The 18,413-nt window shown below is 39.1% G+C and overlaps 1 protein-coding gene across 7 annotated transcripts in view; it reads left to right on the top strand.

The window, feature by feature from the left end:
• Positions 1-18,413, top strand: part of SYCP2 (synaptonemal complex protein 2) — a 56,691-nt gene that overhangs the window by 26,167 nt on the left and 12,111 nt on the right. For 6 of the 7 annotated variants that reach the window (XM_060277327.1, XM_060277329.1, XM_060277324.1 and 3 more), the window contains 14 exons: positions 2,120-2,250; positions 2,342-2,706; positions 4,246-4,370; positions 4,573-4,600; positions 4,915-4,988; positions 5,071-5,128; positions 6,547-6,602; positions 7,203-7,254; positions 8,109-8,277; positions 8,769-8,833; positions 9,381-9,560; positions 10,539-10,740; positions 14,324-14,547; positions 16,485-16,652. In XM_060277327.1, the coding sequence (XP_060133310.1) occupies positions 2,120-2,250; positions 2,342-2,706; positions 4,246-4,370; positions 4,573-4,600; positions 4,915-4,988; positions 5,071-5,128; positions 6,547-6,602; positions 7,203-7,254; positions 8,109-8,277; positions 8,769-8,833; positions 9,381-9,560; positions 10,539-10,740; positions 14,324-14,547; positions 16,485-16,652 (1,897 nt within the window). The remainder of the gene's footprint in view (positions 1-2,119; positions 2,251-2,341; positions 2,707-4,245; positions 4,371-4,572; positions 4,601-4,914; positions 4,989-5,070; positions 5,129-6,546; positions 6,603-7,202; positions 7,255-8,108; positions 8,278-8,768; positions 8,834-9,380; positions 9,561-10,538; positions 10,741-14,323; positions 14,548-16,484; positions 16,653-18,413) is intronic. The other variant, XM_060277328.1, reaches the window with a different exon arrangement.

Genomic DNA, 18,413 nt, shown 5'->3' with positions numbered 1-18,413 from the left:
AAAGTTTTCTTCCATAGAAGTTCAAATTCTTATACACTACAATATTTCCCTAAATAAAGTTTAAGCTTGTTCCAATCTTCCTCCACTGTCTCTTCTGTCTGGTCTCGGAGTCTCCCTGTCAGCAAGTTCCATAAAGACTTTCATCTTCATCTGCCATTCTTCTATAGTTGGTAATTCTTGTTTATTCCAGTATTTTGCAATTAAGATTCTTGCTGCTGTCGTGGCATACAAAAAGAAGGTAACATCCTTTTGGGGGATTTCTTCCCCTATTATTCCAAGTTAAAAGGCTTCTGGGTTTTTTCATAAATGTGTTTTTCAACACTTTCTTCAACTCATTATAAATCTTTTCCCAGAAGTCTTTTACTTTGGGGCATGTCCACCACATATGGTAGAAGGTTCCTTCTACTTCCTAACACTTCCAGCACTTATTATCATAGTTATGGTATATTTTAGCCAGCTTAACAGGTGTTAGATACCATCTGTACATAATTTTCATTAAGTTTTCCCTTAATACATTACATGCTGTAAACTTAATTCCCTTCTTCCACAACCTCTCCCAATCTGCCATCATAATGTTATGCCCCACATCTTTAGCCCAATCAATCATCACTGATTTTACTTGCTCATCTTTCGTATGCCACTCCAGCAATAAGTTGTAGATTCTGGAAAGATTCTTTGTTTTTGCTTCTAATTATTCCGTTTCCAACTTTGATTTCTCTGTCTAAAAACCAATTTTCCTATCCATCTTAAACATTTCATTTATCTGTACATATTGGAACCAATAATCTAGTTTGTCTTTCAATTGCTCATAAGATTTCAATTTATATGGGTTCTCCACTTCCATCAAAATATCTTTATATTTTAACCACTTATCTTCCATATTTACCGTAACCTTTTATGCTTCTTAGCCTCTAAAGGCGAAATCCACCTGGGTGTTTTTCTTTCTAACAAATCTTTATATCTTATCCACACATTACACAATGATTTCCTTATGTGATTTTTGAAACCTTTATGGACCTTAACCTTGTCATACCATAAATATGCATGCCATCCAAATGCATTATCAAAACCTTCCAAATCCAACACATCTGTATTCTCCAGCAGAAACCACTCTTTCAACCAGCAAAAGGCCGCTGCTTCAAAATAAATCTTTAGATCTGGCAGTGAGAAGCCACCCCTTTCTTTAACATCTGTTAGTAATTTATATTTAATTCTAGGTTTTTTCCCCTGCCAAATAAATTTAGACAATGCCTTTTGTCATTCTTTAAAACTTTTCAGCTTATCAATAATCAGAATGGTCTGAAATAAAAATAACATCTTTGGCAATACATTCATCTTTATAACTGATATATGGCCCATCTAAGATAATTCCCACCTTCCAACTCTATTTTCCTTTGACCACCCCAGCAGTAACTTACTTGGAGAACTGCTCTTTGCTAAGTATTTTCTCTGTGAGGGGAAAAAATTGAACTACTCCCCCCCCCCTTTATATTTTCTTTTACCTATGTTTCCTCCTTATACTTCTGTCTTTTTGTTTTCATTGGTCACTCTCTGGTTGTGTTTTTTCCATCTTTACAGGTTTGTCACTCAAGGGGTGGGATTTTTTCTGACATAGTCTTTGTGTCTTCTACTTTCCCAACATAGCCAGGCTTTTACTTGCCAGGCAAGCAGTAGATGACTTTGTGTCTTAAGAGCACTGCTTTGGGAGAAGGCATTGTTAATTGCTCAGAAAGTCAGGCTTACTCTTTCAAAACCTCCACATTTTTTGCAGGGGAGCAGAGCAGACACCAGTGGGTTTTGCATTTCTTCAGGAAGATGGCAAGCCACTCATAACAGATTTTATGTGTTTCCTGGAGATGAGGAACCTTAAGGTTTTTTACTCTGTCTTATACAGACAAGCGAGTTAGCTCTGCAGCTTCTGAGCTTCTGAGCAATTGGTTTACAGTAGTCTATAGGGTCCAAAAAAAGAAAGAGAAGTGTGTTTCTGGAGCACTTTTCATTGCAACAGTGGCCAAAACTTCACATTCCTATGCTTCACAAAGCCTCCTACTAAGCAGGGAGGGACAACCACATACAATAGTGGTAAAAGTAGGATTTTCTCCCCATTTTCTTTATTTAGGTTACCTGGCATTCTGGAAAATTCTGTTGCAGAAGCTAGAACTCGGAAAAAACAGAAGTGTTGTGTACCCGAGGAGATAATATCACATTGTAACAAGCAGAATAGTGCACTGGGAATTACAGACCATCAAGGTTAAACTTTTACTTCATTTATTAAAAGTGTTAAATCAGGTTTTTCTTTAAATCCCATTTTTAACTTCATTTTATGTATGTGTGATATTAGGTCCTAATTCATGTAGAAAAGCTGTCAAGCCAAGAGTGTTCACGTCAGTATTTGAAATGCCTTCTCCAGGGCTGAAAAACAAACATCACAGCTATGGAAAAATCGTGGAGCAGCAGTACAATGAAATCAGTAAAATACCAGGAAAAACTGGCAATATAAAGAGCACAGAGTCACGTAGCAGTTTTAAACATTTGGATGAGAGCATATCAAAAGATAACAGCATAAAGCTTGCTCCCAGTAAACATGAAATATCACTTAAAGCAACGACGAGTTCAAGACATTCAGTATTAGTTATGGAAACCAATGATGATGCTAGCTTTGATGTTTCTTTTGGAAAAGGAACTACTGACAAGAAAACAGATCAGGTAAAATGAGAGAAGGCAAAGCAGCCTCAGAATTACTTTTCTATTTGGAAATCATAGTCATGACTTTTCAGATACTGTATTTTAATAACTTGTATATTATCACTACATCAAGTAACCCTGCCAGTTTACTTCACAGTTTGTTAAGATTTCAAATTGGTACAGTGTCACGCACCAAGCCAGTCAGTAAATCACACAATTCCAAAGCTACACGATCTTCACAAACCTGTCTGTGTTTCAGGCCTAATGAGCACAGCAGCTCATGCTCTGTAGGTTCTACTCCACGAACTCAGCTGCTGAGAATAAAAGTCCCGCCCGCCTACAGCCATCCATGTCTCCTTCAGGGTTTCTTGCAAGCAACCAGAGACTGCACCTCTGTGCAGCCTGCCTTGAAGAAATAATAATTTTGATATTTATATGACGCCCATCTGACTGGGGTGCCCCAGCAACTCTGGGCAGCTCTGAACAAAATATTAAAAATGCAGTAAAACGTCACCCATCCAAAACGTCCATGCACAGGGCTGCCTTCAGATGCCTTTGCTCCTCCCGTTTCATACCTCTTCTGGTTCCAGGGGGAAGGGGAGTTTATTGCAGCAGGGGGATGGAGAATACCCATTACTTTCATCTCTGCCTCTGAACCTCCCTATTCTCACTCGTCTGCTTCAGCTTCTGCCTCTGATTCTTGATGTCTGGTCTGTCTGCCACAGCTCCCAACTCACTGAGCCCTGTTACCCTTTAACATTTGACACCTCTTCTTCACATTCTTCTCCCTCTTCTCCCTATGTCATAGTTGTCCAACCATCACTCTGGACTGGGTTCCCCAGCTGGTTTCTCCCACCACTCCTCTGTGTTCAACCATATAGATATCATAAAATCTATTTAGGTTAAAATATTATTTCAAAGAGGTTGTGAACTGATAAACATTATCACTTTCAAAAGATATTTTTCTTTAAAATTGGTAAGTGCTTCATAAATGTTATCATTAAAGTTGACTGCATTTACAAGTGCCCTGGTACCTAAACCCGTGTTTAAAATTATTGCACTTAATGGAGACAGTCTGCAGCAGGGATAGTGAACATTGTGCCCTCCAGATATTGTTGACCTACAGTTCCACCATCCTTGACTCTGATTCCAACCCTGATCTACAAAATAAAATGTAGGAAGAGACATAGCCTGTAATTCTAGGGAGAACTAATGTGAATAGGGGAGAAGCTTGCTTGTTTGCTGGATTTTTTAAAAATGAAAGTTTTGGAAAGATTCCATTCAAAACCTTTCTTGTTCATCCAGCTGATAAACTCCAGTAAATAACTCCCGAACCATTTTTGCTCAGCTTTATGCACACTTATCTCCTTACTGCTGTTAATATCATAACTGCAAATGGCTTTAGTGGAGCAGAAATTTACTGCGTGTTGTATGAATGTTCTTCATTTTCCAACTGGTATACAGACACCTTTGACTTTCCGAACAATGCTGTAGAAGCTGTACTATTTTACTAATCAGATTTTCTGGGAAATTTAACAAATTATTTTCAAAATCTTACAGAAAGCAAAACAAAAAGAAATGATGGAAACTACAGAAATATTACTAAGTAAAATCAGCCACCGATACAAAGGAATGGAGGGTGCAAAAAATACGAGAAAATTGTGCCAGTTCTTTGCTAACAGGAGGTATTGTATACATATTTTCTTTTTATGGTAGTTATTTGCAGGCTAGTAATGTATTTAGAATTACAATAGTTTACTGGTCTTGCTTTAATTTCCATGATATTACTTAATTCCCTTAAAACATAGCATTAAAGCAAATATTTTTTACTAATGAATTTTCTGGTGTGAAATAGATTTATTATATTATTTTTACTTATTTTTACAGCACATCTTTAAATAAGTCAGGTTGTAAGGTATGTGGTTTTTCTATACAAAGAGGTATATTAAAATTTTGTTTTAAAATTGTTTCAATACGTAAGAATAAAATATACAATCATATAGTAAATTTAATGTTTGACTCAACCACTTATTAATCATTACTGATCTAAAACTCCTTAGTGATATTTCATCTTTAAGGTTTTGAACCTATTTGGGGGCACCTTATGAGGCCAAAAAGCAACTTTTAAATATTAACATAGTTAAATCAGTCTTGTTAAAGTAAAAAAGGATTGCATGAGTTGAGGAGTATTGCTGGACAGGTTTTTTCTAACTCTTCTTTTATGCCTAGAAAAAAATTCAGAGCAGAAGTTCTAGAAGTTTAAAAACTACTACTTTGCTTAACGTAACTACTGGGGACCTTATGTAAGTAAAGCACCATCTCATACAAGTACAATAATTTAGATTATGAAGAGTATACTGAATAGAATTTTATCTCTTTTGATAGGGACGATGTCTACAACTTTAATCTGAGTGGATTTGATGAACCTACAGTAAAACTTGGAGTAAGATCAGTATTGTAGCAAATAGTGTGTTACTAATTATAAACAGATGATCACAGTCACATTAGGGACTGCTCTACATTAGGTAGGGTATAGCAGCCCAGATAAGGCAGTCAATTTGGGAGTACCATTATAATGGGAAGAGCAGTCCTAATGGTGGGAAGCGCAGAGTGACAGATTCACTGTCACATCCTTAACCTTATGCCATATCTTCAGGCTGGATCCATAGTTGGAAATTTTCTGGCTCCGGCTCCAGGCATGTCCCCAAACTGGGAGAAATTTAGAGGGAACAAACTGCACTTAATGTAAATGAATGATTGCTTAGGTAAATAAATAATTATAACACCATTTTAACGCAATCTTTGCCCACATTCATTTTCTTTACATAGTATAAATGATATACCGTCTGGCATATTTTTTTTTTTAAAAAAAACATTTTATTCAGCATGCTGCTTTGGTGATGATGATTTTTTTTTTAAAAAAAATTAATGATAATACATTGATCCAATTGAAGCCACAGACAACTAATCAACAGGGCACTCAGATTTAGGTGCATCAAATACATCAAAGAGTTCATCCTGCTAGCTCTGCATTCAGATTCACATCTGCATCGTAGGTAACTAGAAGAGATTTTGCATACAAAGATAAGCATAGACAGAATAAAATAAAATCACTCACTGAAATAAAAGGATTTCTTTAAAACTGATAGTCCAAACACCATACCCTGTCATTGTCTATCCACCTGCTCACGCTTCCAAATGACAGTCACTAGAAAGCCCAGTGAAAACGATGTGCTCCTATTGCCACCTAAAACAACATGAATGTTGCAAGGATCTCCTTTGGCAGAGTAACTCCAGCAGTTGAGCAATAATGGCAAATGAAATCTGTGTATATGGCAGTTATAATGTGTGGAATACAGGCTGCATGAAGCAGCTCACCTCATGCTTTATTCAAAGGGCAGCATGATTTGTATGGAAAACATGATTCCCTCAGATACCCATAATATTATAAGGATATATTAAATTAAAAGAGGAGCTGATTATATTTTCCATGCATCTAACATTTTAATAGGGATATTTGATATTCCAGAGGTTCATAATGTGATTTGGAACCATGTAAAAAGTGTTTATTTGGAAGGGGCTTATCAGTATCTAACCCTTTGCATTGCTATAGCTATATACAAAATAGACTTGATTAATGGAGGATATGGAAAAACAATTGTAGTATTTCCTATGCTGTTTCAGTCTCTATAGTCTTTCAGAAGGATACAGTCTGTTTTTGTAAATTTCATTACAAAAAGGAAATAAAAACACATGATTGCTTGGGTGATATAACCATCAAAATTAGATGAACCAGAAAAAAATTCAATGAGATTTGATTTATTTCTATTTGATTTATGTCTTTTGGTATTTACATTTTAGATCCAAGAATTTCATCTTACCGAACTGGAAGCTAGTACTGATGTTCCAAAGAAAAAGTAAGCATATTTGGATCATTAGACCCAAGTTCCTTTTAACCCACCTCATGATAATAAAAGTATAAGTACATATATTTTGATTTGCTTACTACAGTGGCACCCCTACTTACGGATGCGATCCGTTCTGGGGTGCCGTTTGCACCCCGAAACATCCGTAACTAGAGCACTGCTTCTGCGCGTGACGCAACAGAGCGCTCCTGCGCATACGTGCGTGGCGAAACCCGGAAGTATACACTTCTGGGTTTGCCACGTTCGCAACCCGAAAATCCGCAACATGAACCTAACGCAACTAGAGGTATTTTACATAGCCATCTCAAGACAATGTACGATAAAACAGCAAAATATAGGTAAAAATATAAAAAACCCATAAATTTGAAACAAAACTAAAACAGACACTTGTAGCAAAGACCCATTTATCCACCTTAGAAAGCTTGTTGGAACAAAAATGTATTCAGTTGTTTCCAGAAGTTTAGATAGTGGGCACCTGTTGTATCTTGATAAGATTTTCCAGACATTCAAGTAGTCAGAAAACAAATTAATCCAAATAGAGTACCTACTTTAGGTATAATTTTTACATTATTTACTTTATATTTGTTTCAGGAATCATGGAAATAAAGAGGAAATTATAATCCAAAAGAAGCAAGATAAGAAGGTATTTAAAGACCAGGAATACAAAAGAAGTAGAATTCAAAGTCCCCAATATTTAAAACAGTTTGACCAGTAAATACAAGGGGTGCAAAAAGCCATCTACGAATCATGAATGTAATCCATAGATTAATATACTCACAAATCCAAATTTATTGCATGGGGAGGTTTTCTGTGTGCTGGAAGTGGAGGAGGAGGGGGCTGCAGCGGCAATGAATGGCTGCCTAGTGTGGAGCAAAGCAGCCACTGTTCTTCTGTTAGCCAATCAAAAAACTACTAGGAGAGAAGGGGTAGAGTTAACTTGGGCAGACCTGAGAGGGAACTTCAGGCCTGGCTCTAGGTGCAGTCCCGGTGGCGCAGGGCCGGGAGGGGGGCGCTATGCGGCAAAGCCGCACGGAAGCCATGCTGTGCGCTGCGGGGGCGCCGGCGCGATCTCCGCGCCTCAGTGCCAGGGCGCCTGACCTGCTTGAGATGGCCCTGGGGAACTTAATCCCTCTGGTCTGCCATAAAAGAAATTAGGATTTGCCAAGGGGGGAGCCATTGTATTTCCAACCTTCTTAGCCCTACCCACCTTTTCTGCTATAATATGGTGTTAGCTAAACTGTGTTAAGTTATGATGAGAGTGCTATGGACCCAGGTTTAGCTACTAGTTGACAGTTGGGAAATAATTTTACCCAGGACCATAATTGGCTATTTTGACAGCCACTGGGTTTAAATCAGTCATGGTAAACTAGTTTCATTGGTTTTGGTTGTCTTCAGTATTTGACTTGTTTAAGGACTCAGTCATAAGTAATTTAGCTGGAAAGGCTCCTGCAAATTTAATGTCAGTAAATGGTTTATCAGTGTTTCCTTATTTTATAGAACAGAACTAATAAAAACAAGAAGCACCTTTTCAGTGACACAGATACAGAATATAGAGATGATGACAGGACAGATATTAGCTGGCTAAGAGAATCAAATAGAAAGCCTAAACTGCAGCTGGTTGACTATAGCAGACCCAGAAAACAGAAGTCTAAAACTCTGGATACAAGTACGCAATCTATATATTACAAAGTTTATAGCTGTAATGACCTTCACTTTGTTCTATGATAGTAAATGTTTTATTATTTTGCTGTCTTGTAGACCTTCAGTGTAGTATACTTAGAACATGTCAGATGAATTTGTAGAAGTGGATATTGTATTTTTCCCTGACAGATTTAGTGGTGGAAACTAGTGATATTTTGCTGTTTCTTGAGTGGGTAAAATATGAAAATAGTATATCACTTACTGTTCAACATACTCCACTGGAACAAACTTTGTAGATCAGGAATGACAGGTTAGAGTTCCTGTTCAGTAATGGTACTCACATTTAAAATGGCCATATGTACCTACATTGAGGTGATCTAGGGCATGTTTAATGACATGACACAAAGATTTTAAAATTTGTTCTGAGTAGTGAAGCAGAATATAATTGGCCTAAATGAAGTTCTATTGCACTTGATGTTGTAAGGTTTTGTTTTGTTTTGCTTTGTTTTGTTTTAGATATGTATTCTGTATCAACAAGCATGGGGGAAATTCCTCAACAGATGAAAACCATAAATGATAAGGTATGATAAAACTTTCAAACTGTATATCTTAGAAGCATTAATACTGAATCTATCCATATGACAAGACATATAAATAATCTGATCACATAAGCAAAGTCGATTCAGTTTGCTGTGCGATATAAGGAGGAGCTGTTTGGCCATTTTTCATTTCATTTTTTCTGCCTTGCTTGAAGCAGACCTATAATTTCTTTGAACTCCTATTCTGGCCTGTTATCTTTACTCAAGATTTGCCAGTCTTTCCTGTTCACTGAATTCCATGCATTGATTTGCCTGTTTTCTCTTCAAAGGGGGGTAGAAGCAAGGATTTAGTTTTCCTTGCTTGTGTTCACCATAGCGTTTCCTGACTTTTTCCTGTTACTTCTGTTATACTTTCCTGCTACTAGCGACATGCCAAAGAGTGTTTTATATATGAGAGCCATTTTGTGTTATTCCATGCCCTCACATTTTGTGGTTGGCCCCCACTTCCTCAAAATTCTGAATGTGCTCATTGGCCTGATAATTAATAAATCATCACTAACACGTTCGTACATTGTTTGAATAAATAAAGGTACCAGTTTCTACCTATCAATGTGATAATGATTCTGTGGGGAAAGCAGCACCAGCCAGATCAAGACAACCCAGAAAAGCAGCACTAGCCAAAAAACGTTATAAAGAACTCTCAGATTCATCAACTGAAAGTGAAGAGGAGTCAGTACACTTAACTAAGAAAGACGTTTTAAAAGAACATGTAAGTTGTAATTTATTGTGCAGCATTATTAATTATTTTAGATTCTGTTAGTGTTTGCATTTTAAAGACTCCCTAGTAAATTAAAAATAATTGTAAATATGTTTAAATGCCCTTATCTGAACTGATCTTAAACAATCAAGCTGTAATAATATAAATAATACAATATAATACAGTGGTACCTCTGGTTGTGGACACGATCCGTTCCGGGGTGCCATTCGCATCCCGGAAAGTCCACAATCAGAGCTGCGCTGCTGCGCACACGTGAAGTGTGATAAAGTAAACACTTCCGGGTTTGCCGCGTTCTTAACGTGAAAAGACGCAACCTGAAGTGGACCCAACATGAGGTATGACTGTAATAGAAAACATTTTTTAGCAGAGGGTAAGGATCCCATTTCTCCCTAGCACTCTGAATTTGTAATTGTACAAATTTAGTGTTGTTTTAAGCACCAAATAAATGCCCATGATAGATTGTAGTTCCAGGAGAAGGGAAACATAAAAGGCAGAGAAATGTGTGAATATTAGTACCAGATTAAAGAAGGAGAAATTGAAATACTACAGGAAAAATACTAGGGCAAACATAGCATGATAGAAATACAGTTACACCCTTGGATTGCCACTTTGTCTAATGGTAAAACACCGAGTAGAATTCAATGTCACTCCATGATATATTTTCCATCAGTGTAAGCCTTTAAGTTTGCCAGATAGAATGATTCCCCTCTCCTTCTTGCCCTGTGTGCTGTTCTGGAGGTTTCTTTTGACACACACCTCTGCCAAATCAGTTTTTGGGGAAGGATGGAAAAGCCCATTGTACAAGTGGAAGTATTTTTGCAGGGCTTCCACTGATGAAGATCATTAAGTGAATCCTGCCCAATATTTTTGAATAAATATGTTAATTATTAATTTTGTTTCCAGCATAAAATTTCCCGTGTACTTAGTATCTAGTGAAATATGTCAGGTTTGTTTTTTTTGTATCTCCAGCCAGAACACAAAAGTATGAAAAACAAAGCTGTCAATCAACCAAAGGTACAACAGTGTGCTGCTTCCAGTGAGGTAACCAAAATAAAACAGGTACAGCAAGTAAAACAGTCCACTAAATCAAAAGATAATGTGCCGAAAGAACAAATGGAGTTTTCACCACTGTCTTCGTCTGAGAGCCTACCTTCTTTTGAGACACTGAGAAGTAAGTTTTATATTTTTACTTTGTTATTGTGTGATAATACTGGGTAAATACTGAAACTTAAATACATGCATACTGGTACAGCAAAGCATTAAAACATAAAATTATATAATCATAAAATAAAATAAAAACGTAACAGTCGTTTATAACACGCAATATTTTACAGTTTTGGGATAACTAAAATAAACTGTAACAGTGAAACCCAGCAAGTTTTTTTGTGATTTTGTTGCCATATATCTCTTAACACTGTGATTCTGCAGCTGGGGCAGCATCAGGAAACTATTCACTGGATAGACACCTATTAAGAGCTCTTGTTTGATGCTTTAATTTGGAGGAAATGGCTTGATGTTCCTCTTCTAGAAGCAGTCCTGCCTACCACTTCAGAGAAAACAACCAATTTTTGTAGGTGAGGCAGGGGGGGATGGGACTGCATAAAAAATAGAAAAATAGGAAAAAACATAACAAATAAAAAAGAAAATCAAGAAAAATAAAAATAAAACAAAAAGCACAAAAACAAATTTTATTAATATCTTAACTTCGACTTTCCCGTCTCTCCCTTCCCGAGTCTATTTTAAATCCCATTATACAGCTTTCACGATATTTTGCATAATAATTCAACAATTAAAATTCTTATTTTTCACCCAATAATATAACTTAATCAATTTTAAAAACATCTTAACTGTCTCTAATTATTTCCCTTAGCCTTTAATTCCCCCCTGAAAAATATACCATTTTCCCAATTCTAACAACATCATACCTAGAATATTACAATTCCTCTTAAATCTTCCCCTCCCTCCCCTGGGTAACAATTCCCCCGATTCCCCAACCAGCTCCTTAATACTTTCCATTTTCAGACCTTTTAAACCATCCATTAATTAAAATTCCATAAATTTTTTCACCCCACTCCCTCTCTTGACCACTCTAAACCACGCCATTCACTCCTCCTCCCCTTCTGTTGTTTCAACTCTTCAGCCAGTCTTCCTCCCCCATCTTCATTTTCCTTGTCCCCTATTATCACCCATCTTCTGCCTGGATTGTGTCCCCCTTCTCTCACTAGAGAGGCACAAATCCAGGCCCAATATTCTTCTGCCACAGCTTGGTTGTCTCTAGCTGGGACCTGGTCTCCCCCTCCCACTGGAAAACCAGAGCCCCAAATTCCATCTTGGTCTGGAGATTCTTGAATCAAATAAATGTCCTTCGCAACCTCTCTCACAGGTTGCTCTTGGTTACCAGTCTGCTGCTCCTCCTTTTCTTCTTCTTGTGATTTTTGTTACAGTTACACATTTCTTGTACCATTTCTTGGATTTGTTCCAAAATGTACTGTAAACAGTCCTCTTCTGATTGTAGACTGGGTGCTTTGGCTGTCTGCATTCTTTGTCTTCTCATATTTCAAAAGAAGGCATATGTTGTAGTGGCGGAGGTGGTGCTATATTCTTTTACTGAGATTTTTATCTGAACTAATTCATTTATTTTATTTCCAAGATCTGATTGCCTTTTAAATTCCAAAACCTCTCAGAACTCAAATTGTTATTGTATCTAATAGTTTAACCATATAATTCTAGAGTTCAAGAGTTCACAGTAATTGATACTTTCCTTTCCTTTGTATCCTCACAATATCGGCTAGTCACGGCTTCAAGGGTCTTGCTCCCAGATTACAGGGGGGATCATTTGTAATCCAATTTATATATTTTGCAGAGCTCAAAAAATAAAGATTCTCTTCCCCTTGGCTCTGCCACCTAAGGGAAGGGTTCGAGTTAACTTTTTAAGGAGAATTTGAAGCCTCTTTCAAACAAAGCGGCTGCAGGCAAGCTAGCTGCGACGCAGTTGTCTCAGTGGGGGGGGGGGAGACACACGACCTCCGTTTCCTTTTTTTATTATTCCCCTCCCGTGACCAAATTTCTCATTTCAATCATTTATCAATTTACTCACAGTCCAATTCTATTTTTGAAAGGATCTGCCGCTCTGTTGTCTTCAGCTCGGAGCTTCTCACCGCCGAGGCAGCAAAGGACCCAAGGCTCCGTCACAATCAGTCTGCTCTCGGGGCTCCAAAAAGGGGCTTACCGGGCAGCGATCGTGACTCCAGGGGGCACAGCTGGGTATCCACATCCCCAGAATGCTCTATCTGGGGATTTTCCGGGGGGCTGCGGTGCTCATGCGGCTCCCCCACCCCCCCGGCGGCGATAGGGTCCTCGGAGATCGAGGCGATCCCCGCCGAACGGCAAATGGTGGCAGACCGGAAGTCTGGGGACGGGGACTTTCTAAGAATAATTGAGAACTGCTGAAAACCTACAATTTATGCTGAAGGAGAAATGACTTTTTTTTTTGGTACCTACGCAACACAGACTACCCTCCAAAAGCTGCTGGGTATCTGTTAGACTCAAGTAATTCTAGATTTTTATAGTACTTTCTTTACTGTTTCTTTCCTGCTACCTCTGAATTGCCAGGCTTAGAAGTTAGATCTGATAAATTAAGAGAGCAACAGGAGATAACAAATTCACTTACTCTGTTACTGACAGTCTAGGTAAGTGATTGTGCTTTTCTAATGAAAAGTGTAATGTCTGGTGAGTAAAAACTCTGGAAGAAAACTGCAAGAAAAAAATTCTGTGTCAAGAAATCCAATGTTTCATCCCTGGAGAGGGATGATAGTTGTGTGGCAAATGAGCATAGCTCATTGACAGCACATGCTTTGCATTCAAAAAAGAGAGTCTGGGTTCAGTTCTAGTCATCTTTAGGTAGAGTTGGAAAAGACACCTGTCTTAAACCCTAGACTGTCACTACCAGTCAGTGGCTTGACTTAGATGTAGAAGCAAGGTGTTGGTGCACACTGCTCAGCAGTGTCCACTTTTCTCCTCCCCTGCTGCTGTCGCACTGGAAGAAAGTAACCAAAGTACTGGCTTAGCATTATGAGCAAGCCATCACTCATTGCTGCACCTAAACATGCCACAAGCAGTAATTGGATTCCACTTGTGGCTTTTTGGAAAGAAACAAATCACAAGAGCAGTTCACCTGCAGCAGTAACCCAGTGCTCTAATTTGTTTCCTCCTAGCATAGCAAAAGCAGGGACGGGAGAGAAGCAAATTGGATACTTACTGAACGTCACACACTATCATGCTGCTTGTTTGCATTAAAACATGTTTGATTTTAAAATATGGTTTAACATATGAACCAGATGGACTAATGGTATGACTCAGTGTTAAAAGGTTGCTTGCTATGTTTATGTACAATGAAAGAACACATGTTTTACATGCTTCAGATCACAGAAATCAGCAGTTCAAAAGACGACTGGGAAAGATCCCTGACTGAGCCTCCGGAGAGTTGCTGCCTGCTAGAAGATAAAATGGGCTAGAGGAATGAGTGGCTGCTTTGAGTGATAGATAGCTTCATATATTCATCATGCCATAGCTTCCCTTCCATCATGAGTTTATAGTAGAATGTAAAATTAATATGGAGTTGAAATTTAGAACTGAGGTTGGGGAGGAGAGTTCACAGCCTGAGACTTGCACAAGCACATTCTTAAGTGTTCAGTGGTCAAATGTTGTGTATGAACAAACCAATATGTTGAATTATGCCTTTACTGTTTCTTTAGGCTGGCAGAAGGGAACAAGGGAGGAATCTACTGATCATATTTCAGAGAGAAGGTCATCTTTGTCACCCTTGCTTCACACACCTGAAAAGGAAGAATCCTTGAGCAATATAAAAAATGTGTCTGCTTTAGTGAAAATGGAAAAGTTAATGCAGGTTCCTGAAAAGGACCAAACACAGATGTTTGAATCTGAAGACCTGTCACCTGTTTTAAGTCCAGTTCCTTCGGTAAATATGGAGTATTTTTTAAAAGCCCCCCCCCCCCCCCCGATTTACCTTAATTTAGATATTATATTAAAAACTATTAGCTTAATATGTGGAGGCCATACCTATGCATGTTTGCTAGGAAGAAACTCCCATTTCAGTGGGCTTACCCCCTGCCTACTACTGAATTTGCTCATAAGTCTGTTCACACATACATGTGGACTCTCATCTTACCACACATTAATGGAGGCACAACTTTGGTTTCTTTTAATCTGGAGACAGTTGCACACCACAGTGGTTATTGCACTATGCTACGATCAATTTAGAAATTCCAACACAGTCTTTCTTAATTAGGGGAATTATCAAGAAAACAAAGATGTAACTAAAAGTGGCAAGTGATAAGTAAAATGGCTTTGTTGCTTGAAGTGCCAATACAGTGGTACCTCGGGTTAAGTACCTAATCCGGGGTTCCGTCCGCACCCCAAAAAGTACTTAATCCGAGCGGCGCTTTAGTGCATGCACGAAGCACCTATAGAGCACTTCTGCGCACGCGTGTGGCAGAACCCAGAAGTAAACACTTTTGGGTCCGCAGAGTACATATCCTGAAAGTACGCAGCCCGCAGTATACTCAGCCCGAGGTATGATTGTACAGACATGTAAAGCAGCAAGACAGTTGCTACAAGTTGCACAGACTACCCAAACCCATATTACATGTCCTGTAACCTTATTCTTAAACAGTTTTTATTACAGAAATAGAGATAAGCAGATTTGGAGAGTTTGCCTTATATTGTGTGAGTATGGGCACTAGCCAATGAGCAAAGTTGCACAGAGAGCCTAAATGTTCTACAGGAAAAGCTGAAATCCAAATGGCTGGGGTTTAAGAGAGTAAGATTAGGTGAACGAGCAGAAATGGAAGAAAGAAGCAAGACCCTAATAATTACATCCCAGGGAAGGAAGAGTTAAGGAGACATCGTTTCTTGAATTTCACCATGAACTGCAGTGACATGGTCACAACTGAGTCCAGGGTTCCTGGCATCAATTCATTTGATTTGTCTTGGGGTATTTACAATTACATTAAGCTTGCAAAGTAAAGTTCCTGTGCTCTCAACCTACTTAAGTTAGGATGGGAAGACTGATAAGACAGCCCTTGAGCTGAAGCCTGATTCTACCCTTGGCTCCTTAGAGCCCGCTTGAAACAGTTCCAGAATTACAAAAGGTTTGCCTTTTGGAATAATTGGCTTGAGCTTCCTACAAGGGGCCTAACTAATTCCAAATAAAATAGCATATTTGGTTGAGGAGCAGGAAGGCAACGATAAGAAATCTAGCCATTGGAGCAGGTTTGAAACAGAGCAGAGTAGAGCAGTATTCTGGGCAAAAGGCTGAACAGTTTGGGGATCAGCAAGATACGCACTTACAGGAAAGAAGCTTCCTGTCAGGCTTAAAGACAGTTCTAGACAGAAGGGATATTGAGTGTTAATTATTTCCAAGTACTGAGTCATTACCAGACATATCAATACAACCTTCCCACTGCAGAGTGACAGAAAGGTCTCCCATGATGAAGGGAGGTGGCACTTTCCCAGGAAATGCAAATTTAGAAGTAATCCAGTTATTGGTGGAATATACTTACTGGAGGAAGACCCCAGGGCTGGATATATGTTATGTATGCTTGCATAAGATATGGCAAAGATTCTGTGCTATCCTTTCTATCCGCAGCTGACGCTATGGGATAAAGTCTGCTTAAACCAATGTTGCCTTCTATGTTACTTCGAATAGTACTGCACTCATTGCTCAGAGCCATTCAAAATATAGTTCCAAAGCATGTGTAAAATTCTGGCTGAACCAAGCTTCTCGGTTAACAGTTTTCTTAAGGTTGCAACCTTCAGTGATCTTACACATTGGGAAAAAATCTGCATGTGTATTCTTCCTTAGAGTCATTTACCAATAACCATTTTTCTTTGTAGCTGAACCTTAGTGCCTCCACTCCAAAAGGAAAAGGTGTCCAAAAAGCAGATGTAACAGACAAATATTGCGCTGTTGAAACAACTAGCATACAAAATTACTCTTCAAATAGATCATCTGATATAGAACTGAAAGATCTTTCTGAAAACCTTGTGAAAAATGGAAAAGAGGTACATGATATCCAATGCAATTGTTGTGTTTGGTGGGGAAATAGTTCTCTTTTGCTGTTATTATTGTAGTTAAAGGTAAAGGGACCCCTGATCATTAGGTCCAGTCACAGACAACCCTGGGGTTGCGGCACTCATCTCGCTTTACTGGCCGAGGGAGTTGGCGTACAGCTTTTGGGTCATGTGGCCAGCATGACTAAGATGCTTCTGGCGAACCAGAGCAGCACACGGAAACGCCGTTTACCTTCCCGCCAGAGCGGTACCTATTTATCCACTTGCACTTTGATGTGCTTTCAAACTGCTAGGTTGGCAGGAGCAGGGACTGAGCAACGGGAGCTCACCCTGTCGCGAGGATTCGAACCGCCAACCTTCTGATTGGCAAGCCCTAGGCTCAGTGGTTTAACCCACAGCGCCACACACGTCCCATTATTGTAGTTACTGTTCTTTTATTCTTGTAGTTATTGTTTTTTGAAAATACATTTCTTCGTTGTTTCAGATTGAGCATTTCATTGTGGAAACATTTAAAAGGAATTGTTGTTGTTGTTTAGTCCTTTAGTCGTGTCCAACTCTTCGTGACCCCATGGACCAGAGCACGCCAGGCACTCCTGTCTTCCACTGCCTCTCGCAGTTTGGTCAAACTCATGTTGGTAGCTTCGAGAACACTGTCCAACCATCTCATCCTCTGTCGTCCCCTTCTCCTTGTGCCCTCCATCTTTCCCAACATCAGGGTCTTTTCCAGGGAGTCTTCTCTTCTCATGAGGTGGCCAAAGCATTGGAGCCTCAGCTTCAGGATCTGTCCTTCCAGTGAGCACTCAGGGCTGATTTCCTTCAGAATGGATAGGTTTGATCTTCTTGCAGTCCATGGGACTCTCAAGAGTCTCCTCCAGCACCATAATTCAAAAGCATCAGTTCTTCGGCGACCAGCCTTCTTTATAGTCCAGCTCTCACTTCCATACATCACTACTGGGAAAACCATAGCTTTAACTATACGGACCTTTGTCGGCAAGGTCTCTGCTTTATAATATGCTGTCTAGGTTTGTAATTGCTTTTCTCCCAGGAAGCAGGCGTCTTTTAATTTCTTGACTGCTGTCACCATCTGCAATGATCGCGGAGCCCAAGAAAGTAAAATCTCTCACTGCCTCCATTTCTTCTCCTTCTATATGCCAGGAGGTGATGGGACCAGTGGCCATGATCTTGGTTTTTTTGATGTTGAGCTTCAGACCATATTTTGCGCTCTCCTCTTTCACCCTCATTAAAAGGTTCTTTAATTCCTCCTCACTTTCTGCCATCAAGGTTGTGTCATCTGCATACCTGAGGTTGGTGATATTTCCTCCGGCAATCTTAATTCCGGTTTGGGATTCATCTAGTCCAGCCTTTCTCATGATGAATTCTGCATATAAGTTAAATAAGCAGGGAGACAATATACAACCTTGTCGTACTCCTTTCCCAATTTTGAACCAATCAGTTGTTCCATATCCAGTTCAAACTGTAGCTTCTTGTCCCACATAGAGATTTCTCAGGAGACAGATGAGGTGATCAGGCACTCCCATTTCTTTAAGAACTTGCCATAGTTTGCTGTGGTCGACACAGTCAAAGGCTTTTCCATAGTCAATGAAGCAGAAGTAGACGTTTTTCTGGAACTCTCTAGCTTTCTCCATAATCCAGCGCATGTTTGCTATTTGGTGTCTTGTTCCTCTGCCGCTTTGAAATCCAGCTTGCACTTCTGGGAGTTCTCGGTCCAAAAGGAATAGGACAATGCAAATT

The sequence above is a fragment of the Zootoca vivipara genome, chromosome 7 (assembly GCF_963506605.1).
Source record: "Zootoca vivipara chromosome 7, rZooViv1.1, whole genome shotgun sequence".
NCBI classification, from domain to species: domain Eukaryota; kingdom Metazoa; phylum Chordata; class Lepidosauria; order Squamata; family Lacertidae; genus Zootoca; species Zootoca vivipara.
Note: the sequence above shows the minus strand (reverse complement) of the source record. Positions and strands in the feature narration are given on the sequence as shown.